The sequence below is a fragment of the Pungitius pungitius genome, chromosome 3 (assembly GCF_949316345.1).
Source record: "Pungitius pungitius chromosome 3, fPunPun2.1, whole genome shotgun sequence".
Classification (NCBI taxonomy): domain Eukaryota; kingdom Metazoa; phylum Chordata; class Actinopteri; order Perciformes; family Gasterosteidae; genus Pungitius; species Pungitius pungitius.
The window spans coordinates 4,744,516-4,768,725 of NC_084902.1; the positions used below are offsets into that span (position 1 = coordinate 4,744,516).

At 48.2% G+C, this 24,210-nt stretch overlaps 1 protein-coding gene across 1 annotated transcript; it reads left to right on the forward strand.

Moving 5' to 3' along the window:
- The first annotated feature begins 456 nt into the window (after positions 1-456).
- On the forward strand, positions 457-17,180 carry tiparp (TCDD-inducible poly(ADP-ribose) polymerase). Its single transcript, XM_037467978.2, has 7 exons — positions 457-789; positions 1,846-2,896; positions 10,305-10,512; positions 10,883-11,070; positions 13,681-13,980; positions 15,051-15,308; positions 16,147-17,180. Exons 2-7 carry the CDS (start codon positions 1,872-1,874, stop codon positions 16,334-16,336), a joined length of 2,169 nt encoding a protein of 722 aa, XP_037323875.2. The 5' UTR covers positions 457-789; positions 1,846-1,871; the 3' UTR covers positions 16,337-17,180.
- The last annotated feature ends 7,030 nt before the right edge of the window (positions 17,181-24,210 follow it).

The window sequence follows — 24,210 nt, forward strand, 5'->3', positions numbered from 1 at the left end:
TCATGCACCAACCGCCCAGTCAAATTCCATGTATGTCTGACATATTATGGCAATAAACGATTCCTGATTCCTGATAAGATCCCATTTAATTGAGCTCAAAGTGAGAACCGGTTTGCGTTTTTTTTTACAGTGTATAACCACACACTAACAAAAGTTGTGAAAATAACCCCCGCAATATTATACAAAACAATTTGCTACCCAAAAAGTAAATGCATGGGTTTTACTTCTTGCTCGTTTGACTTTAAAGTTGTATAAAAAAATGACATTTCTTGTCTTTAATCCCTACTTCCGGGGCCCGGCGAAGACCCCAGAGCGAGGGGCGTGGGGGTTCACCGCAACCCCCATGCAGCGTCCCTCCGATTACCACCAGACACCCCCCCCCCTCCCCCTCCTCCTCTCCCGTCCCCTCTCTGAAGCGAAGCCCCGCCTGTGACCAGGTTACGGGGCGGGGCTTCGGCGCGCGGAGCCGGGAGGCAGGCAGAGCTCGCCACAGCTGTGCTTCGCCCTTTGTCGGTCTCTGCTCCTCGCCTGCGCCTTTCTTCTCTATCCGGTAAGCAGGATACAAAGAGAGGAGGGACGGACGGCATGAACTAGAGACACAGCACGAGAGCGACGGGGCTCAGCAGAGGGAAACACGAGGAAACCTAACCGGACTACAGTCCAGTCCACGCACGGATACTAAAAAAAAATAAAAATAATAATCCCCGGACCGGGTACGGAGCTCCGCCGATGTACGCACTGGATTTTACCCACCAAAGAGTGTCGAGACCAGGGGGAGAGATCGCGCAGGTACTGGTTTTTGTCTTCTCATTGTGCCGAGAGAAATATAGTTGGGGTTTCACTGTTACGACCTCCACCACCGTTTTTTTTTTACTGTTACGACCCCGGGCCCCGGCCCCCCCTCTGCAGTCCCGACTCCGGTCGTTTTTGTCTTTAAAAAAAAAAAAAAACGCGTTTAAGCTCCGCAGCCGGAGTCCGTCGAAGGAAGCGTCTGTTTGACGAGCTTTTGTTGAGACGAAGCTCCGGGCGGCTCGCCGTGTTTCTTTTGTCGGCGCTCCGCCGCAGTGCCTTGTGTGTGTGTGTGTGTGTCCGTGTCCGTGTGTGTGTGTGTCGACAGTAGCCTACGTGCAAAGTTGCTCACGCAGCGATGTGAAAGCGGCACGTAGACGGCAGCGGCCCCGTATCGGACTCCCGTGATCAAAATACTGCGTCCCGGGAGGCGCAGAGGCGGTTTGTCCCCCGCGGCGATCGTATCGCTGCGGCTCGGGGACGCAGCTGTAATTGCACGTATGACGTTAGTGAGAGCACGAAGTAAAAAATAAAATAAAAAAGCGAAATGTACACCCGGTCCGATTATATATTCTCATTTTTATTTTATTTTTAAATCGGTGACTCATTTTCTAAAATGATCCACCACTATTATGCAGTATATATAAATATAAATTGTTCCGTATCGTTTCCAAAACGAGATTCATTAGAGGCTGTAACAGTCAGTCATGGGTTTATAATGGTCTGTTTGAGCTGATCGTTGTTGGGACTCTCGCTGTGTTGTTCCTGTCGAGGAGTGTTTTAATTATTCCTGCGGGGTCATTATGAGATCAGGCCCGTCTGTAGTTGTGTGTCAGGGATGTTTAACAGGTTTCGTTTCAGCAAGATGAGATGAAACGAGGGTTTCCTTTCCCAGGAAGGAAAAGGTGACCCTACAGTCCTTCTTTTCCTTAACTGCCTATTAGCACTATTGATCACACTCCTTTCTGGATGACCTCAGTTTGGAAACTAAGATTACAGGATTATTGCTGTTATCTTCGATGACCACATCTTTCTCTTTCTTTTTTTTTCTCCCAGGACTGTCAGGGCTTTAGGAGGGCATCATGGATAAAACTTTGCACATTCTCCAGAAACCCACAGAGGTTGTAACGACTGGGATCTCCCTGGATATGAGTTTAAACATGGATGAAGGGGAAAATTTCCCAGAACAGCGGATAGTGAGTCTTCCGGACAAAATACCTTTGGTGAAACCTTATTTCAAAAAGAAGCAGAGGAAATTGGACACCAAATGCCTCCACCGGGCCCTGGAGGACCCCATACTGACCACCCTGCTGAGCACGGACGCGCTGGTGTCCGGCGACGGGGTCTTTGTTCCCCGGAACCCGCCGGGCAGGACTCCGGGCAACCTGTGCGCCGCCGCGGTGGTGGTGAAACAGAACCGCATCGGCCAAGTGTGTCTCAAACCCCCGGGCGCCGCCGGCAACGCCGTGGCCGTGGTGCCGGGGCTGATGGCCCGAGACGGGGACGTGGACATAGCCGATGCTGCCGCCGAGCTGGAGGAGACGGAGCGACGAGGGGAGCGGCCCAAAACCGCCGACCCCACCCCCGACGCCCGCTGCTTTCAGCCGAAAGCCGGCCTCAGGGCGGCCGGCAGCGCGGTGACAATGCCGGCCCCCGGCAGAGATGTACCTCCCACGGTCGCACCCCAGGCTCTTCACCAGGAGAGGGCCATCAAAAGCGACGACCTCCCGACCTCTGGGTCTAAAAACCCTCCAGTCAAAGACTGCGCCAGGGTCCCGGACCCCCTTCCCCTCCTCCTGCTGCCCGACAAAAGAGTGCTATTCCAGGACAAAAGTGAAGAGGCCTCCCTGGACCTGGTTTTTGAGCTGCTCACACAGCTCCAGTATCACACACACCAGTCGGACTCTGTGGACATTTGTGTGGATTTCCTCCAAGGACAGTGTGTGTACGGCAACGACTGCGCCCACCACCACACCGTGCTGCCCTACCACTGGCAGATCCGCCGGAGCGGCAACCAGACGTGGCAGAGCATAGCAGACGACTCCCAGGAACAGCTGGAGAGACTTTACTGCAACCCGGACAACGAGCAAGTCCGCCTCAAGTTTCAGTAAGTCGGCTGCATTTATTGGTTTTGTTGTGTGCACTGCGGGGCCCTCCGGTCACTGCGCAGGGGAGCAGCGACGCAGCGTTTCTGCTTTTGATCCGTGCATGTGGGCGACGTGGCGGTTTGGGCAGGAGGGGGGGGGGGGGGGGGTTAATTCACTTTCAATTCAATCAGCTCAAAAGAGGAACTGTGAACATAAGTCCATGCACTCATGGAAGCGCATCTGCTCCCGGCGCTTCTTGAGGAGAAGATTGAAATGCAGCGTATTGTCGCGTCGTAAGTACTGCTGATAAAGGGGGCCACATTGATTAGTTACATCGTCGTGCGTATGAATTAACAAACACTTGACTCTTGTGACATGGCAACAGCGGCGCAGTAAGCCGATAGGCTGCTTGTGAATGATAAGCACCTCTAGTCTGCCGCGGTGGAAACCGTAGAACTCGGCCCCCGAAGCTTCCTCTTTGGTTTCACCACCGGTGACAAACTGAAAGCTTCGACTTCACAGCTGTTCTGAAGATGTGTCTGTGGCGCACGGACTGCAGCCGAGTCAACGCGCCTGTTATTTTCGCTGTTCTCAGAGCGTGTTTGAAAGTGTGCATCGGTCCTTTTTTTATCCCCTGCGTGCGTGTGTTTTGGCCTTCACGTGTACCTGACATGCATCTTTTATTTGAACTGTCACATCGGCTTTTGGGCCCTCGTGTCGTCACCGCCCGCCGTATCCCAGCCCCCGATGTTGGTCATCCATTTTCTGGATTTTTAAAAAAAATTTGTTTTCCCCTGCTCCCAAACTGGCCCTGTGATTGGCCGGAGCTCCGTCCAAACTATGGCAGAAAGCTGTGAACTTCCCTGACCCCCGGTTGCCTTGTGCGGTCACTGACACAGACGCACTTGGCAGCTTCTCATCATCCCTCGGTCATAGACATGCACTCCGCTGCACACACACACACACGCACACTCTGCTTGGCACGCAGACGCTCACACGAATAGGCTGCATAGAGGAGCTCAGCGGCTTGCAGTGCTCACACGCACGCCTTTTAGCAGACACAGATAAACCCTTTTTTTTTTTTCTCACACACCCACATAGGCACACACACACACACACGCACACACAAATGCAAGAACTTGGCAAGCCCCAGTAGGGTGACATAAAGGAGCAGGCACCGCTTCCTGTATGCAGGCACATTCACACGGACACTCACGCACAAAGAGACTGTGCGCGTGGCCTCGGCTCACCTTGTTGCCTTATTGATGTTTGTATTCCAGTTTACTAAATCTACCCCCCCCCCCCCACCATTTTATAATTGATCAAAGTTGATGAACATCCAGCTAGATGATGATAGCAAACTGGTGTGTTTTTCCTATTTATTTATTTTTAGCACCTGACTGATTTTTTGCCCTCTGCAGTTTTGACTAAAGATTTAATGATTATTCCTCCAAATAACTTTTGATTGATTGTTCCGGCTACAGCGTTTTCTCAATAACCACTCGTTGAACTTGTGTTTGTTGGAAAATCACTATTCAGATCACTTTTGCATCAATTATAAAACAAATCCTCAACAGTTGAGAAGCTGTTAGCAAATAATGGCGTCCTTTTGGATTAATAAATCACCAAATTGAGCCGACTCGCTATTAGTAACGTCAGCAAACTAGTAGGTGGTCATTGTTTAAATAAATCACTCAATCAAACAACCACATACAAACTGGTTCACTAAATGTTCACTTTAAGTATGAACTAATGTGATCAGGAATTTGAACAGTCCTTCTTACATTATTATCTGAACCGGTTTAAAAGTGCGGTCCATGTAAAATACTCCATTACTCAGCATTATGCCACTATGCCCTCAACCCGGTCCACATCATCAGGTCTTTCTTGATTAACGGAGCCCTTTGAGCAGCCATGTGTGTTTATCTTTGTTTATGTCTGTGTTGATACTAGACACACACACACACACACACACACACCGGTTTGTATACAAAGATGTGTACGTGTCTGTGTGTTTGACTTGTTGACTTATGTTTTCAACTGAAACTCAATGCAAAATGCGTATTGCTCCACAAACGGGACACGCACCTGGTGGTGTCAAACCCGATTGTTCAGAGACCCGCTCAGTGTGTCCCTCCCTCAGAGTCAGACCACCTGGCTCAGACGACTAAAACTCTGAAACTAGATTTGACAGAATCATTTGAACGTGTTTTTTGTCTTTAACGTTACATGTAGAATTTATTTTAGGTTCTCGTGTGCAACATGTTGTTTGCTACTGGTTGGAATAGCACCCCGCCTGTTGGAGTTGTTTCTTTAGATTTTATATGATGCATTTTAAAAGTAAACCCGACTTCAGTGAATTCTGAGTTTACACTTTATTTCTCAATTCCAGACATGTGTCCAATTTTCCCCAGTAAGGGGAGTCGCTGTCGTTCACACGATGACTCTTCTTCATCATAACCCTGGTTGTTGCTGCTACTTGAGTTGCATTTCAACATATTTTTGTTTTAACCACCTACTGCGTACACCTCAAGAATGTGTTTCTGAAGTATTCCCAGCGCTGAGCCCAAAAACAGGTTTGACTGTGAGGCTGCTGGAGTGGAAACATGAGGCACAGAGGTCTGTTCACAACACAACAACACAACACCAGTTGATTCCTGGTTTAAAAAAAAGTGCTGTATTGTCCTAATCCAATGTTTATATACACCCCAGGCGAGGACTTAAAACAGGTTGCGGGGTGCCGGCCTCGGGTGCACGTGAACCCTCATGCGCCGGGGCCCATAAGATCAGATCGTGTGACGAGGGACAAACCGGAACGCCTGTGAACTGCTCCCATCGTTGTGATTGCTCACAATCAGTTTAGTCATTTACTTGTGTGTGTGTGTGGGCGTGGGCGTGTGTGTGTGCGCGAGTGCTCTTTTGATACTGTTCTTTAGAGACGCAGTCCAGCCTGTCTTTTCATGCACGCAATTACACACACACACACTCACACCGGGCGAAGGCATCACCGTGGTAACCACAGGCAAATGATAACATTTGTTAGCGATCTAAAGAGCAGCAGATGACTTAACAAGCTCCACTGTCGGTATGGCAACGCAGGCAAAGCAATTCTGCGTGTCTGCGTGTGATTATGTGCTGTGTGGCCGGTTGTGTGTGTGTGTGTGTGTGTGTGTGTGTGATCCATAGCACAGGTTAATCCCATCCATATGATAAGCAGGAATTGAGCTGCTAATCCGCCTTGTTGGTGAACTCAGCAGTAAGGAGGAACGTCGCAGTCATCGCTTCTAAAAGTTATCCCGTGATAATCTTCGGCCGTACACTTGCTCCTCAGCGGCTTTATGCTCCACCATGTGTGTGCGCAACGTACAGGGAAACCTGTAGTAGCACAAATCTCTAGACTTTTTCTTTTGAACATCACAAAGCACATCAATCTCAAATATGTGTGAATGATTGAGAGACTCTTGTAAGCCCCGTCATTGACTGCCATAAGGAGTTAAGGAGCGCTGAGGGCAGAGCGACCTGACCCGGTGGCGTGTGTGTGTGTGTGTGTGTGTGTCACGAATCAAAGAAAATCAAGAATGGTTGCGTCTGTGGGAGCTTGTTTGCGTGTGTGAAAAGAGGCGGCGTCAAGGTAATCAGACTGTGTGTGTGTGTGTGTGTGTGTGGGGCTATCACGTGTCAGACAGTTCATGCCATGAATCAGCCGGGCGAGGTCTGGGCCGCTCTGCCTCTCATTACGCAGAGTCTGCCTTCATACCTCCCATGTTTTTTTTGTTTTTTTTTTTATTTCCTCCCAGCCTCTTCCTCCTTTTTTCCTTACTGAATCTTTCATCCTGTACATGTCTTTGTCTCACACTTCTCTTACTCTCTCTTTGTTCCCCCTTTTCATTCCCCCACTGGTCCCAAGGCGTCCCTAAAGAGGTGTAAGAGATATGGAAATGTGCGCTTTGCCCGCTGCACAAGTGTGCCAGCGTGTCGCTTTTAATGTCGAACTCGTTTATTCACACATCGCTTCGCTGGCGCCTTTTTTTCTTCTTCTTCTTCTTCTTCTTTTTTTAAAGAGTCTTAAAAGGGGGCTTAAAGGACAGAGAGAGGACAACCTGAACTGTGGGCTTAATGATGCGCTCCAGGGGAGGACAGGTACACGCACTAAACAGGAACAATCCAGGACGTGCACGCCGGCGTACCTTTGTTCCTGTCGTCTTTGGGTTGTTGTTGAAGAGCCAAAAAGACGTGAAATGGAATGAAGCACATTTTTGAAGAGATAACTGGGAAGTGAAAAGCTTCGACATGAGGAAATAACACTCGTCCACGACGTCAGGGTTGTGTGAAGCGCCTTCGTCAGCGGTTTGGGTTGACTGACTGACTTATTATGGCGTGACTGGGGGTGTGTGTGTGTGTGTGTGCGTGTGTGTGTGTGTGTGCGTGTGTGTGTATACGCAAATGAGTGAGCTCGTGTGTTTGTTTTTTTTCTTGCCCGTTACGTTTACAAAGGCATGACTGCTGGTATGCGGGTCCCTGTGTGTGCAGCCGTGAGAACATTTGACGCGTGTGTGTGTGTGTAGGTGTAGGGAATTAACAGCCATTTTAACACTACCGTGAGTTTCCTTAAGCCTTATTCATCCATGGAAAGGTCCCGGTGAAAAACGTGTTCTGTTTTCTCCAGCAACACCCTGCTGCCACATCCAGCCCTGAGCCACTCGGCTGGGAACCGCCCGCACAGGAACACAGGCCGTTTGGTGCCTTTCCACCGCACGTCCTTGCTCAAGGGCCTTCTTCTGTCGCCTTTGGCACACAAGCACCCCTCCCTAGTCAGCAGTTGGTGTTTTCAGTTTGAAGGTCCAAGTGTTTTTCCTGTAAAACTAAAAACACGCTTTGCTTTCAATTTGCATTTTCTGTTGACTTTTGCGTGTGTGTGTGTGTCTGTGTGTGTGTGTGCTCTTCTTTTGCACGAGCTTGCAAACCGCCCGACATTCGGCCTCAAAGTGTTTGACCTTGCCACAGTGGGCGGGCCATGCGTCTCTTTCCAAACCTTTGATTGGCCTCCGCGTTGAGAGGCCCCCGAATCTCTGTGCACTTAATTTAACTGGTGGAATTTTATTTTTAGAACGGCACAAACCAGTCTGGGCGCGAGGGAGGGGAAAAGACGAGTGAACGGCTTTGACAAATCACTGACTGACCTTTCAGGAGAGCCGTCTTCTTTACCTCGAGATGCACAAAGAGACAGAGAGAGAGAGAGAGTCAGTGGGGTTGTAAATGCAACATTTAAGTTCACATAAACAAACCTGAAAGTGTGTCTGTGCAAAGTTCATCAGAAGTCCGTTTGAAGTTCACACACTCGCACGCACACACACACACACGCAGAGGCTTTTGTCGTCACAACATACTGCTGCGGGCAGAAACTGTTCTGTACCCGAGACGCAGAGACGGCGTGTGAGAGAGAAAAGGCCGCGTAGGTGCGCCTTTTCCTTTCCAGACATGAAATACAGCGAAACGGAAAGAAGGAGTGAAACAGGGAACCGAGCCGAGAGAGTTTGAGAAAAGAATTGAAGAGAACAGAGGGAAGGGTGTGCTGTTTTCACAGTTAATTTGTTCCTGTTACGTTTGTAGTGGATTGCCTTGCCTGCCCCATCACTGCCTCGTCGTGCAGCGCCAGCTTCCAGCACCCTTTCTCTTCTGCTTCTCTGTTCTTGCTCTTTCTTTTGATATTCAAATTTAATTCCTGCTTGAATTGAAACCGAAACTATTCTTTTTTTTTTTTTTTTCCTGGGGTTTCTAGGCTGCTTCAAACGCACTTCAGAGAGAAATAACTGGTAGACATCTGATTTGTCTTTCTGGTAAACCTGTGAGCTGACAGCGACTCGCTGCTCGGTTGCTGCTTTGTTTTAGGGACTGAATTCCTATTTCACTTCCTCTTGTGGGGATGCAGTCACAGCGTGACTAAGCAGAAACACACTGTAAATATTGTGTGTGTGTGTGATTAGTATTTTGGTTAGTGTATGGTCTTTTTTTTTAAATTGACTCAGCAGCTCTCAATATCTCCTTCCTGACCGAAAGTGTGTGTGTCTGTTTGTGTGCCTTCCTGTGCTCATGTGTGTGTGTGTGTGTGTGTGTGTGTGTGTGTGTGTGTGTGTGTAACTGCAGTGACCAGTAGATTTAATCATATACTTACTGTTATAATAAAATGTGGTTTCACTTCTGCGGGCTGTCGAACAATAACTCGGCAGGTCCACACATCCAGATTCTCTGTGTGGTTATCTATAATGTAATATGCGCTTTATTTAGAACAAACCCCAGGCGCACACAACCCCTGCTTTACACACACAAACATATTACACACGCACCTCCAGACAGACGCGCTGCACTCGCCGATGTCTAACCTTTGTCATGTCATCCGATTCGTTTCCCGGCATAAATCAATGAGGCCATTAGCATTGCCGCGCTACGTGCATCCTTTGTGTGTTGCAAAGCTTGCACGGTTGTGCGTGGTGGATGTGCGTCTGTGTGCGAGTGTGTGGATCTGCATCTCTGTCGAGCTTTCTTCCCAGGCGTAGCGTGCCAGTCTGTGATGCCCACATTTATGCAAGTGGTATGTCTGACCTAGAAAGGATTCGCCAGAGGCCTTACGGAGGACTAATGCAGCGAGACACACACACACACACACACACACACACACGCACAAAGGGGTTTGTGCCACGCTTGTCGAGACAGAGAGGGGTTAAGTGAGGTTTCGTTTCCATGATACGATCAGGCGATGTGTTTCGCATTACAAAATCATTGTCAAAGCTTTGTAGGAGAGCTCGACCTCCTGTCGAATAAGCTCACTCACTTCCTTGCCGAGAGTGAGACGAAAAAGACCGACGCGACTCTGCGTCCATATGAAGCCATAGCTTAGCATAAAGGCCGGAAACCGCTCCCCCTTTTTAGAGGCCCAAAGGCTCACATATGTAAACGTTATTGACAAAGCTAGACAAAGTCAGCCAAGCTTAATATATTCTACATAGACCTAAGGGAAGCGTCTTCTACAGACAGAGAACTAAGTCAATTCCCCCCATTTTTCCTTTTAACCACCACGCCACAAAGCCAAACTGCGGAAATGGCGCATTCCTTTGCAGTATCGCTTGAAATTAGAAAATGAACCATGTATGCGTGAATCATTACATAAGTGGGGTGTGTGTTTTCCGCTTGTGTCGTTGGTGTTTGTCTCCCTGCCGGCTAACGTGTGACATTCAAGTCGCGGAGCTCGCGCTGCGTGACTCACGCCGAGGGAGCGAGTTGAGGTCTGGTCGTCTTGCTCCGAGACGCTTTGGTTAAACCAAGGTTCCATGGAATTACTGTTCAGGTCACCGTGCCACAGCCACATGTTTCCTCCCCGCTCAAGTTTTCCCTCACTCACTGCGGTTTTTTTCCCACTTTTTGGCTTTCCAGGGGTCGCGTGTTCTCCCTCGACTTCGGGGCGATGCGAGTGTGTGACCTGGAATTTGACCGTGTCCGGCGACTGACCACTCCCGCCAGCCCTCTGCCGGCGCCCGCAACCACCCCCGCCCCCACCCCCAGCCCCAACCCCACCCCCAGCTGTCACACAGTGTGGAAGTACTACTGCAGAGACAACTTTGGCTGGAGGGAGTACTCCGAGGTAAGCCACTCAGTGTGATTTTGTGTGTGTGTGTGTGTGTGGGCTCCATTAGCATCCCCCCCCACCAATCGATCGACTAGCCTCAGTGATGGGATCAATCCAGGCGCATGCATGCATGCAGGCCCGAACCCCTCTTGTTATTTCAACACATCAGTAAAGAGTGACTGTATTTTTTTGTTTGTTATCAGTTTCATGATTATGTCGTTATTACCTCAGATTTCTGTTATCTGAACGCTGTCGCACACTTCACTGACATTTCCCTTCCTCGTTCCACTGGGGAATAGAAATGCAGAACAGCCAACTGTCTAAAATGATAAACATCATTGTAATCTCCACTTCGCCCTTCCTCTTCCTTCTCCGACCTACACAGCCGGTGGTGAAGCTCATCGAGGAGGCGAGCTCGAGGGGTCTCAAGGAGGTGCGCTTCATCACGCTCCAGAACCAGTACATCCTCAACATCAGGGAGGGCTTCCAGCAGAACGCCGTCTTCGGGTTCCGGCGTCAGATCAAGAAGCGGCCCACGTTCATGTCCTCCGTGATGCTCACACCCCACCTACAGTGAGTAAAAGACATTTAATATCTGCCAGACTAATTACATTCCCATGAGCCTCAGCTCTAATCCACTGTACAGCTGTGTGTTGGGATAATTAGCACAGCTCTAAACGTTATACCTGCTGAACAGCTGCCTTTTAGGCTGTAGAATCGTAGCCTTTGTTCCCGCCGATGAAGGACTAGCTCACCAACAAGGTAATGTGTTAATGTGGAAAGAGTATTGTTTCTGAAAAGGTCCATTAACCTCCTTGAAGGATAAAAATAATCCTCTGAAAAAAACATCCGGGTTTAACAGCTGGTTAAAAGCAAATGTCAGGACAGCCAGTCCTCAGTTGATCATTAAGTTCTCTCATCTCAACCTTGTTGGGGAACAGTTCGTATTTTGGAATATGAAGCAATTTAGTATGGGAACAAAGTCCCAATTTTTTTTCTTTTTTTACATTCACACGCACAAAGTTGCCTCGTAGGTATGTGATACTCTGTCTTCCTGTGGATCTATGTGTTCCGTAAGTGTCCCTGTTTGGAGACATACGGGCACACAGAGGTCAGTACACAATGCTAATGTCACACTCAGGGCTAAATACTCAAAATCCCCTGAACAACGCATTCACCTTTTAATCCTTTTCCAATAGCGCTGCACATTGCTCGCACTTAAAACCCATATTAGCGCTTGAGTTTTGGCAAATCAAGCACCGAGCACTGGACGGGACCAAAGCAGTATGAGGCAAAATAAATAATGAGGCAAATTAGAGACATCTGAGACGGAGGGTGGGGAGTGGCCAGAGAAAGAAAGAAATGAAAATGTAAATGCGTCTGATAACTAGTGAGAAAAAGGAGACGAATGAGATTCTAGAAATCTTCCACCGCTCAGCTCCCATTTTGTCTTTTTGGCAGTGAAGTGATGCGGCTGGCTTCACTCGCCTCCGTGATATTGCCGACACGAGTGAGACCAGATTGGAAACAAGTGGAGTCATCTCACCCCACTTGCAGAACGTTTTCACTTCCGCCGGCGGCGTCCCGGACGGGGCGGACCCGAGCACGGGCTGTTCCCGAGGGGCCCTCGAGATGGGGAGCGGGCGGAAGGGGGTAGGACGGAGGGATAGAGGGGGGGGGGGGGGGAGCGAGAGCGGTCCAAATGGTTTCCAGACCGGCCCGCGGAGTCGCTGAAAAGGAGTGTGAAATGTGACTGTGGGAAGCTTTTGGGAATGTTTGGACGGAAGGATTTGTTCTGGGGACGTTTTCGTCCGGTTGCTGTGCGTGGTGCGATGAATCACTCAAAGATGGGACCACGCGGGCACATCATGGGGAGTAAACGACATCGGCACCTGTTCTTTTTGGGGGGGGGGGGGGGGGGGGGGTTGTGTGTCAGGAACAATCTGTGCCTGGCTTAGAGGTTTTGGGTTTGCACTCTCCCTGGCTCCTTCCCTCGCGTCCTTTCCCTCCCTCCTCCTGTCCCTCTCCTCTCCTCTCCTCAGCTATCTGTCCCCAATCGTCCTCCTTCTCTAAACTCGACTCCCTGGCTCTCTTGTGATGCGCACCCTTTTTCATTTCCCGCTTGTTTGCGGCAGCAGCCTGTGCTGTGATCTCTTCAAAGCTCACAGGGCGAATAGAGAGACATTGATTGCGGGGGGGGGGGGGGGGGGGAGAAAGAGATCGAGGCCGGACAGACACGATAAGAGCGAAAGAGAGGAGAAAAAAAAGAAATGAGAAAATGTGTCGCCCTGCCTCGGAGAGTCTCGCTGATCAGTCTCTCGGCGACACGTGCACACTCTCTCAGGGCTGATAGGGCTAACAGCATTTACACTTGCAATGACTTGACAGCCAAACCACTGTTATTGACTGAAATGCCAGACACAATGGCTTTTTTTTTTTTTTTTTTTGTCGCCTTCATGACAGCTCGGCAATTGGCTTTTTTTTTTTCTTTTTTCCCCCTTCTTTTTCTTCTTGGTCCCTCTCCCATCGGCCTCGTTCCTGTCAGTCCCTCACCAGTCTGCCTCCCCGTTGTCTTGTTTGGTGTCTGCTGGGTTTCATTTTCACGCTGCCCTGCTGTTTTGTTTGGGCGGTGGGGGCTGACGGCTGCTGTGGAGCCGCTCCGCTCGGCATCACACAACGGTGTCATTGTTGACAGTTGGTGGAAAATGATTTTGGGAGCAAAGACGGTTCGGTTTCATCGCAGCAGCAGCAGCAGTTTTTTTTTTTTTTTTTTTAACGTTAGGGTGCAGCATCAGTGTGAAACAAGGGGGAAGGAAGCTGTAGGAAAGGAAATAGATGCAAGCTGACACACCACTCATAGTAGGAGGCAGCTAACATTTCAGCTGTTACCATCCTCAATTTATGAAATGTTAGTTGTGCTACCAGTGTGCTTACATATGCTTATATGTATATATATATTAGGTTTATTTATTTAGCTCGTTGCCACTATTGCGATCCCTCTTTCTGAAACCATTCATGCTATAATGGTATATAAGTGTTCATCATTTATCAGTTAGAGGTTGACCTTTGACTCCAGATCGCGATGCTCGCAAAAGTAATTAGACTCTAACAAGTAACAAGTACTCTAATACAGTAAATTCACCGTATTTACTCCTAACACCTTTCCTATCTCTTTCGCTGTAGGACTTTGGGCGCCCTCTCTTCATCGCCTCTCCCGTGTTCCTCTTCCTCGTCCCCCTTGTCCATGGACATCAGCGTGTCGCATCCCCTCTCGCCGACCACCACCAACCCACCCAGCCTTTTCCCGGAGACCTGGTTGCCCATGACGATGAGCCAGGACTTCCTGCAGGTGCCGGTGTCGCGTGAAGACCGCAGCTACCGGACAGTGTACAGCCTTTTCCACAAGACGGTGTCAGAGACCAAGTTCAGGATCCTCAAGATCCAGCGTGTGCAGAACCCCTTCCTCTGGGAGAAGTACAAGAGGTGAGCCACGTCTCATCGCTTCTGCTAATGTAACCTTGAAATGAAAAAAAAAGGAGGGGAGAGATAGTTTCATTCTGCATTTTTCCCTTTTTTAAACGCAGTGTGGTGCGAGTGACCCACATGCTTGTGATTGTGAAGATCGTATAACAACAAATGCGTATTTTCTGTTACATGCAGATTAGCTCTGTTGAACTCAAATCATATCTGATACAGATAGAGGAATGAGAACTGCAACCACAGCGTGGACAAAAACAATCGGAGTAGGGCGGGGGGGGGGGCGAGAAAACAAGTGGGGCAACTGGGACCAGCTGTGTGTGACCGGGGTGAGGTGATGTGTGTGTGAACACGGCGGACATGGAGATGATTGGTGATGATGGTGTCATGTCGCAGGCACAGTGGGCTAACCACTGCGGTTTAGAGTAGGACCGGCTCTATCAGCTGTGACAGTTATAACTCTCCCACACTGACTGTTACCACACGGTTTCACAATGACTGACTGTGTGTGTGCGCGTGTGTGTGTTTGTGCCCGTGTGTGTCAAAGTGATACCCCCCCCTCCCCACACACACACACACCTCTTTCCTCCTCCCACACTTGACAGGGAAGCAATTACTGCTTGTTTTGCATCTGTGTGTGTGTGTGTGGAGGGGGGGGGGGGGTAGTTGTCATTGTAAAATTGCATGGTGGGAAATTAAAGTATGTGCGTGCACGCCTGGATTCATCAAAGTGGGTCTGTGTCGAGCTAACGGCATCGGGGTCGCGGGAGGTCACGCCCGGGTCACAGCTTTTGTGGCTGGAGGCGCTTTCACCTCCGCATGCCTGATTGATCCGCTCGCAGCCAACGGTTTGTGTACGTGTGTGTGTGCGTGTGCGTGCGTGTGTGCAGCTCATGAAACAGATTAGGCGAATTTTCCTCCCCGGTTTAGAGAAAACAAAGCTGCGACCACAACTTTTTCGACTCGCCTTCTCTCACGGTGCATCCGCCTGGTCGAACAAAGAAGGAAGCATTTGGGGTATTTTCCAGTTGGGATCAACACATCTAACCCTGTCCGTCCCCTTTCCGCTCCAACAGGAAGAAGGAGTACATGTCGCGGCGCATGTCCGAGATGGACCGGCTGCTGAGCGAGCGCCACCTCTTCCACGGCACCTCGGCCGACGTGGTGGAGGGCATCTGCAAGCACAACTTCGACCCCCGGGTCTGCGGCAAGCACGCCACCATGTTCGGCCAGGGCTCCTACTTCGCCCGCAAGGCCGTCTACTCCCACAACTTCTCCAAGCGCTCGCCCAAAGGAGTCCACTGCATGTTCCTGGCCAAAGTCCTCACCGGCAGGTGTGTGTGTGTGTGTGTGTGTGTGTGTCTGGGGGCGCGGTTAACAAGTTGATACTGGGGAAACATTTTTTGTGTGTTTTGATTATGGGTGGGTCGTGTCTCATGTTGCAACTTCTTCACTGCAACACAATTACAGTGCTTTTCCAGGTTTTTTTTTTGTTTTAAATCATCGCACTTTATCGGAAAGATACAAAATCCTCTTACTTTTTATGTTGGTTGCGTACTTGAATGTCCCCATATGAGCTGTTTGAGGAGTATGTTCCCTGCAGCACATACCTCTGTAATAACAACAGCACTTTCTGAGGCTGTCACTGTCTGCGTTCACAATGAAAATTTACAAAACATATCAGCATTAATTTGGGTGATGGAAATCCAGAGGTTCTTTTCCATAAGCCAACATTAAGTCATGCAATGCGTCATGTGACTCCCATTCCTTTAAAATGCAAGTCAAATCCAGAGCCACACATGTAAAATAGCCAATTTGGCTGAAGCCATCGTACATCTCCAGTTTTGGTGAGCGAGGACGGTGAGCAAACGTACCCCCCCCCCCCCCGGATGTAGAGTAATATAGAAACTGGGTGAAGCTGCGTGGTTAACTCTTCTGTCTGAACCCGTCTCTATGCATCCACTTTGACATATTTTATTTTGAGAGAAACAATGATGGATTACTGGTCTTTAGAGTTTGACATTAGTATTGAAGAGGCAAAACATGCTTACAATGCACTGGTTCATTTCACATACTTTAAAAGGCATAAAGTCCATGCATGTGTGTGTGTATGTGTGTGTGGTCCAGACCACATTACCACCCATATTTATATTTTATTTGTTATATCTACAGGTTCACTGTAGGAAATCCCTCCATGAGGCGACCTCCACCCATCAACCTACGTGACCCCTCCAGTGACCTTTATGACTCCTGTGTTGACAACTGGGTGGACCCCCAGATCTATGTCATCTTCAACGATGACCAGAGCTACCCCTACTTTATCATTCACTACGAGGAGGTACCCAGCACTGTCGCCGTCTAAGCCCTGGATCAGACCTGGCTCCGCCTGTATTTGCAAACACTTACTCATAGTTTGTTAAAGTCTGTTAAGTTGCCACACGATGCGGCAAGTGAGAAAGTACGGTTCAGGCCAATGAAGGCCAATCTGCTGCTCTGAACCGGGTGAAACAGTCTTAGGAAACAATTTGCAAATACTGAGTGATTTAAATCTGCAGTCAGCTGGATCCAAACCAGACTGGACCGCAGAGGAGACAGTCTCGTCTAGACCGGATTAAACTGGACATGACTGGACTGGCGCAGGGCGACACCTGTTTCATCCGTTGTTCAAGAGGTGGATGACGACCGACATCGACAGCTGCGACCGCCACTGACGTGACCGGGCCCACAGCCCCCCCCCCCCCCCCTACCCCCCCCCGCTTTGTTATCCAGTAGGACCGGGAGCCGAGCGACGGCCACAGCACCATGTGGATCCACCGTGTTGATGCGGATGCAGGAGAAACCGAAGAACCCGACTCTCTCTCGATGGTTTTGACTTTGCTGGCGTGGCTGTACGTGAACTCGTTGCACGAGGGGGACGAGCGCCGTTAGCGTCCCGCCGCCTGCTTCGGATGACGCTGGCGGTATCGTTGTGAGGGGGCGGAGAGCGAACCGATTCGGACCGCCGCGAGTGTCGGACACGTTCTTTTTCTCTTTCAAGTTTTTTTATTTTATTTTGTGCTGCGTGTTTGAATCTTTTCATTTGAGTGCAGATGAATCTTGTGGCCTCTTCGAACAGACGAATAGACGCGAGTTTCGGTCGGCGCTTCTTGCCTTGGCGCCCACCACCAGTTACTTGCGGGGGGGGGGGGGGGGGGGATTGAAGAGTGTACAGTTTCACGCTGTAGCCCCTCCCCTTTCCCTCCATCCCCCCCCCCCCCCACCCCGTGAAACTCATCTCTCTCGGACCGCTCTCTCTCGCTCAGAGACAGTAGACATGTTTTAATGAGACAAAATGTACAGACGTTCTCTTTGTTTATATTTGAACTGTGTGCCTTTTGTTCATAAACAAATTTATTTATGTTAGTTTAATGTAACATTGATTAAATAAAGAATCTAAAAGAAAAAAAAGACCAATCTGTGTACTTGTGCTTTATTCAAATCATGTTGAGTGAGATTTATCTGTAATGAAAGTTCACATTCCTGTTGACGTTGGGACCGATCGGTATCATCTCAAGATGTGTGTGGAGCAGCACCAGACTTCCTTTCATTGGAAACTCATTTTAAGAATCCGTAAAAATATCTATTGCAGTTCTAGTTTCCTGCGCTAAGAGTGAGATGAGAAGCGTTAAACCAAACCTACACGATATTAAGACCGTCTGATTATTTGTTCTGGGTCCGGTGGCGTTAAAGTCAGAGAGGACTTTGCCTGTGCTCCGTCTGCCTCCCCCCCCCCCCCCCCCCCCCCTCACACACACACATCCCCGGCCCATGTGTACTATTTGAGCGCCATGTCTAATGCGGTCCAGAGGGGGGCTGGCGGAGGTAGCTGTCTATTTCCGCCCAGGGACGGCACACATGGTGCTCAGCAGAAGAACTCAACCCCCCACACACCCACCCCTCCTCCTCCTGCTCCTCCTGCTCCTCCTCCTCTGCAGCTCAATCTTTCACCTCATCTCTTTTCTTTCTGTCCCTAATCCTGTTGTCTCACCTTCCTCTCTCCCAATCAGGTGAATAGTTGGCAGGACGATTGGAGTCTCGGATAGTTCTCATAACCAGTGTGTGCAGTAAAATGTTCCTTTTGTATGTTCATTTTAAACTCAACTCAGCATCACATTGATTGACAGCCTATACACAAGTTTCTCTGTAATCCTCATCTGGGACTCCTAATCCGTCAGAACATCTTTTTGTGCAACCCTTTACTCCCATTTCCTCCCCTGAGCTGCTAGTGTCTCCCATTGGTGGCCCCTCCCCCCCCCCCCCCCCCCCCCCCCCCCCCCCACCGCCTCGGGTCACTGTGTCGTGTAAGACTGGCGTGCTGAGCTTTGCTTTCTGGCAGAGAGGGGGAGGAGGAGGGGGAGGAGGGAGGAGTTATTTTGCTCTCTTCGTGCCTCGGCGCTGAGCTGCGTGCCTGCCTGCTCTTCTCGTGTGCATGCTAGATCGCGCAGGTTGCCCTCTGTTTGCCCCCATCTCCCCCGTCTCCCCCCCCCTCCCCCTCCCCCTTCGCCTAGCTTCTCCCTCCTAATCTCTTTTACAGCCTTCCGTTCTCGTTCCACTTTTTTCAATCTCTTTTCCCAACCTGTCCAAACCAAACTCATCAGCTCTCAGCAGTTTAAAATCCTTTTGCCCTCAATGATTACCCCCCCCCCCCCTCCCCCCTCTGTCTCTGTCTCTGTGAGTCATGCAGCGGGCATTGGGTAGGTTTGTTTGCCTGACTGCCCTCCAGGAATTGCTGCTGGCACTCCGAGAGCACTACTTTGTAGACCTGCTGGCGGAGGTTGGAGGAGGAGGAGATGGTGAAGGAGGATGAGAGACGAGTGAAACCACGTCGAGGACCAGGCTGAGATCAAATTTAAAGTAATCAGAGTAGTCAGAGCGAAGATGAGATGGAAGAGAGAAGACTGTGTGTGTGTGTGTGTGTGTGTGTGTGTGTGTGTGTGTGTGTGTGTGTGTGTGTGTGTGTGTGTGTGTGTGTGTGTGTGTGTGTGTGTGTGTGTGTGTGTGTGTGTGTGTGCGCGCGTTAGAGAGAGAGAGAAAGATAAAGACATGCAGAGAGGGATGTATCGCCTTAATAAAAGCAACGACAGAACTTTGAATTATTCAAAGCAGATTATTCAAAGATTATTGTGTGTGTGTGTTTACTGCAGATGTCGCACCATCTAAAGTAAGACTGAAAGGAGACCAGACTTCTAAATCAGATTCAAAATCATTTTGGATGCATTTATAATTCATTTGGGTCTCATTGTGCATTAGGTTCAAAAGTGCAGCTAACGCACACACACATCAGTTCAAATCAAGCTTATTAAACTTTCCGACCTAAATTATTCAGCGTGTACAAAGGGGATTTCCTTTGTACAGAAATTAGACGGTTAAATACCAGCAGACTCATTGGTAACATGCAGTTTTGCAACGATTGAGCGTGTGAAGAAATGCCCTTGCTGATGTTTTTTTACTTAAGGGTTGTACTCGTCTTGTTGAGTTATTTTCACATCTAATACGAGAAGGTGTTACCAAGAAATACAGCAGAATATCACCTTTGGTAATCCGCTGCATCCTGAGGAACATGTTACTTCTCACAACTACCTGGCAAATGTGTTTTTCTGCAAAGAAAGGAACATTTTTGAGAACTTGTAAACTACTCTTTGAATGTGAAGCAATATTTAAACAAAAAACACACACAGGTTTTGAACTGCAGCCCCTAACCTTCTGACATAAGCCTTTTCATATTGCTCTAATATTTCCCTTACTCACACACACATGGCGGCGTGCAATGCAGACACGCATGCAGAAGCTTGCATATATGTCTTTGTTTTACAGACTCACACTTGCACATGTATCTGGAAATGTCTAAAGCTTTGGACTGTATTAACCCGATATCTTGTTCTTAGTCCCTCTCACGCATGCACAGATAAACCCACCGACATACAGTACATGCACATATGTATGCACAAAGATACACAGACACACACACTTCCTGCATTTAAGCCCCGGTCCATATTGCTCCAACGATGCCCAGCTGCAACCAATGAACATTCCAGTTACTGTTTTTTTCCCCCCTCCTTCCCTCTCTATCATTTCAAATTTAAGCTCTAAGCCTTTAAGAGAGCCAGCAGCCAAATATGGTCAGACTTGTGTCATGAACTTTGCGCGACCTGCTAAAGCGCCATAGAGATCGTGACCTTTAAGACCCCGCCTGAAGCTTGGCTTAGGCACCGTCCTGCACGCTCACGGAAAGAAGTCCGATGTGCGTGTGTGCACGCCGTTGTGAGTAGGTCCAAGGGAGAGTTCATGACCTGTGACTACCAAATATTTACATACATTTATATAAATATGAACAGCTGGTCCACTAGTGTGGTCAGAACAACTTGTCTCCTGTGGAGACCTTTCAATTTTCTGGGATCCATAATCTCCTGGGACCTGAAGTAGGCCTCCAATATGGACACCATCAGGAGGACGGCCCAGTTCAGGAAGCTCAACCTGCCTCAGGAGCTGCTGTTCCTGTTCCACTCCGCCATCATCCAGACCAAACAGGACTAGTCTACAGACTACAGCGGGTCCTCAGGTCTGCAGAGAGAATCGTTGGCTCCAGCCTGCCCTCCATCCTGGACCTGTGCACCTCCAGAGTCCCGGATAAAGGGGAAGGAAAGAGCCTTCACACCACCCACACACCCTTTGTACAACCTTTTCCAACTGCTCTGCTCTGGTAGGCGCTACAGAGAACACAACGCTGAGACCATCGCACACAGGAACAGCTTTTTTCCTTGAGCGGTCTCCCTTATGATGAGTATGTATGCGAAAGCTGACTCTTATATTTCTGACCTTTCAGGTTGTTTTATTGCTTTTGTCTTTTTTCCGTCATTTTATCGCTTCCCATTAATGCTGGAAGTTTTAGAAAACAGGACTGAAAAGTATATTAAATTATATTTGTTCTTTATTTTCTCATGATGCCTGGTAGGAAGGGTTTCCTTCATGTAGCTTATTGTTGTTGTGAATAGAGGATGGAAAGTTTCCAAAGGCCACATCTGTTTTTGTCACCTGTAACCAATAGAGGAACAGGTAATGCATGCTTATGCCAAGTATGTGTGGCTACCAATATGATACCAAAGATCCTCTGAGCTATGTCATAGTGACGCATCGAAGTACCAAACATGAGCAGCTCCAAAAAAGTCCACCTGCGTCCAAAAAAAAGTACTCATCCGTTTATTTGCCTGATCTGAGAAAAAAAGTACTCATCCGTTTATTTGCCTGATCTGAGTAGGTAAAAAATGAATCCATCTGTATCCATCTCTCTCTTTCCCTCTCTCTGGCTGAGCTCCACCAGTGCTGCTGTCATCTCCTGTTTATCTAATTGGGGTTCAGAGGACTTGAGTGCAGCAGGGAGGAGGTGAGGAGGAGGAGGAGGCAGAGGGACAAAGAGACTTCGGCAACAGGCCCATCAGGAGCCTTAACAGGCGGGAAGATTCCAAACAAAAGATCTAATTTGTTTGGTGTGCTGATCTGCACCGTCAGGGAGGGCGGAGGGCGTGTTAGACCTACCGACGGGTTGTTGTTGCCCAGGTTTACAGCCCTGGTAAGTCCACCAATAACATAGAGGCATGGCTCTGCAGCCTTCCCTGCAATACAATGTACACAAGGATTGAATAGAAAATGAAAAAAACATCACCTGGAGAATGTTATCGCTAATCTCTGGCTCCAAAGTTAATTCCGAATTTCCTGATCCTATGTGTAATGTGAGCATTGATAGTTTAAGTATATATCTGATACATTTGTTAGTTCTAATCCTTTCTATCTCTGCTGAGACCAGTGTGTACATGTCCCTGCAAGCGTTTCCTTCGTTAAGCAGAAGCATCGAGACTCTAAAGAACTCGCTACTTAGAAAGTAACCGGCTTGTTTTGCAACATGTCGTTGTCTCTCTGTGTGTGTGTGTGTGTGTGTGTGTTTCTGTCAAGGGAGACCACTTATCTGTTAAGCAGTATGCCGGATTCACTAAATATGCATTTGCTTAGTAGTAATTCATAACCGATGCTGGTGGGGTTCTGGGATGGCCCGTCAGAAAAAACACCATTTTGGAGTCATTTTGGAGCAACAACACATGAGCATACCAAAATCTTTGCGGCTTTATTCCGCTTCAGTCTGTCATGACCTGCCCCAACCAGCCGCTAATTGTTACCATGGCTAAAGAGCCCCATTTTTTAGTAACGTGTCTGTTGGGATCAGCTCCAGCCCTCCAAACACTAAGCAGGTACAGCTGATGGATCCATAGCAGTTTCATTTAGATGTAAAAATATCTCCTTGATACACATTCATATCATTGTGTCCCTGAATCAATGCAAGGCCGTGCAAGGGATCGGATGTACTGTACCGTACTGTGGATGAATACACTTTTCAGTTCAGCAGGAAAACGGGTTGAATTATTTAGGACTTTGATACATTTTTAACACATTTTGGAATATTAACCTGATCATTCCTAATCTGCATTAACTACTCTTTCTGATGTGATAGTTTGAGTGGGTCTCTGCCCTCAGGATGTGTCCCCGAGCGCTCCTCGAATGCCAAAGGTACTCGAAGCTGTGCAAAATCATACAGCACTGTCAAATTTGTGGCACAAATTAGTTTTGAATTGCATGTGTATTTCGCCGTATGCACTTGGCATGTGATTAAAGCGTAGAAGATAAAAATAACAGCAGCCCTTTCTCCACTGGAAGTAACTGCGTGAGAATCAGGTAGCAGGCAAAGCGTGTGTAATGTGTCCTTTCAAAGAAGAAAGCCAGCATAGATGGCTCCTAATCAAAGACTTATTCAGGAGCCGTCAGCGTACTCCCACAGGGCTGCGTGTGGCGGTGTGCACATTCATGTTCGCATCTCCGTGCATGTTCATGTTTCCACTACGCCTCTGCTTGGAGTTCAAAAGGTTAATTGTGCCATATGGAGCGTGCGTGCGTGCGTGCGTGCAGGCTCATGTATGCCAGTATGCACGCAAGCCAAGCTCGTCTGGGCCGAGTTCAAAAGGTCAGCCGTGCCACGGGGCTGTGGATCCCGCGTTAATAATTGAGGCTTAACAAGCACAGGTTAAAACATCATTATCCCCTATCTCAGTTAGTCAATGCTGAGACACGTGAGAAGAGTGCTTGTTTGTCCTAAATCAATTATTCACCAGTTCATGCACCCAATGGGAAGCCCATCTCCTTTCTCATTCCCCCGAAGGCTTCCGCTTTAGTCGTTGTTACAGGGAGCTTTTGTTCATTTTCTATAATCAGTTTTTCTTTGGGGGAGGGATAAACACACCTGCCCACTCAGCCATTAGTCACCAGCAGAAAAAAAGAACCCACCATCAATCTCCCCACATGTCTCTCTCAAAGAAGGTGTGATATTTCTCTTTGAATCACCAGGATGCAGATATACTCACCACTTAACACTTAACACTTATCTCCTGTGTTGCTGCTTTAACGCTGGGACATTTAACAGCAGGACAAGTCTGAGGGATTAACAACAGCAGTAAAGTGGGTCACAACATTTCATACTCCATCTAGTTTTCCTTTCAGGGGCATGAGTGTGGCTTTACATGTTTCACAATACAATGCGTGGATATCGTGTGTTTTGTGATGGCTGGATTATATCTAATAAATCACTTAGAACCATCTCATCTGACTGAAAGGCCTTTTGTCCCAAGCCCTGTTTTAAAGTCTCTTCCCACAAGAAGGACATTTTTGAATAGATTTTAAAATATCATCTCTCTCTCTCTCTCTCTCTCTCCCTCCGAGCCAGTTTCTAGACTACATTTCTATTTCTATTTATTTAAGTGGATATGATGTAAATTCTAGAATGTTTGCTTTGTTATATTTGATGTACAACTGGTATGACATTTATCATATCTCTAAAACTAACTTATTGGATTGGCTAAAAGCCCATTCCAGCTAAGATTTCTGATTACTTAGTTTAAAGTAGGCATTTATCAGTAAATATTGTCAATGTATTTATTCATTTATTTTCTGTGTGTTTGTCATTCATTTACTGACAGTATCCGGCTTGGATTACTAATTCTACAAATTAGTATGTAACTGAGATGCTCCTACTCAACCCATGAATGTGTCATTGTTATTATTATTATTATTATTATTATTATTATTATTATAGATCAGGACCCAACCCTGATTGTCATTTAAATGAACATTATGTTGCTGCTTCCAGTGTTGTAGTTT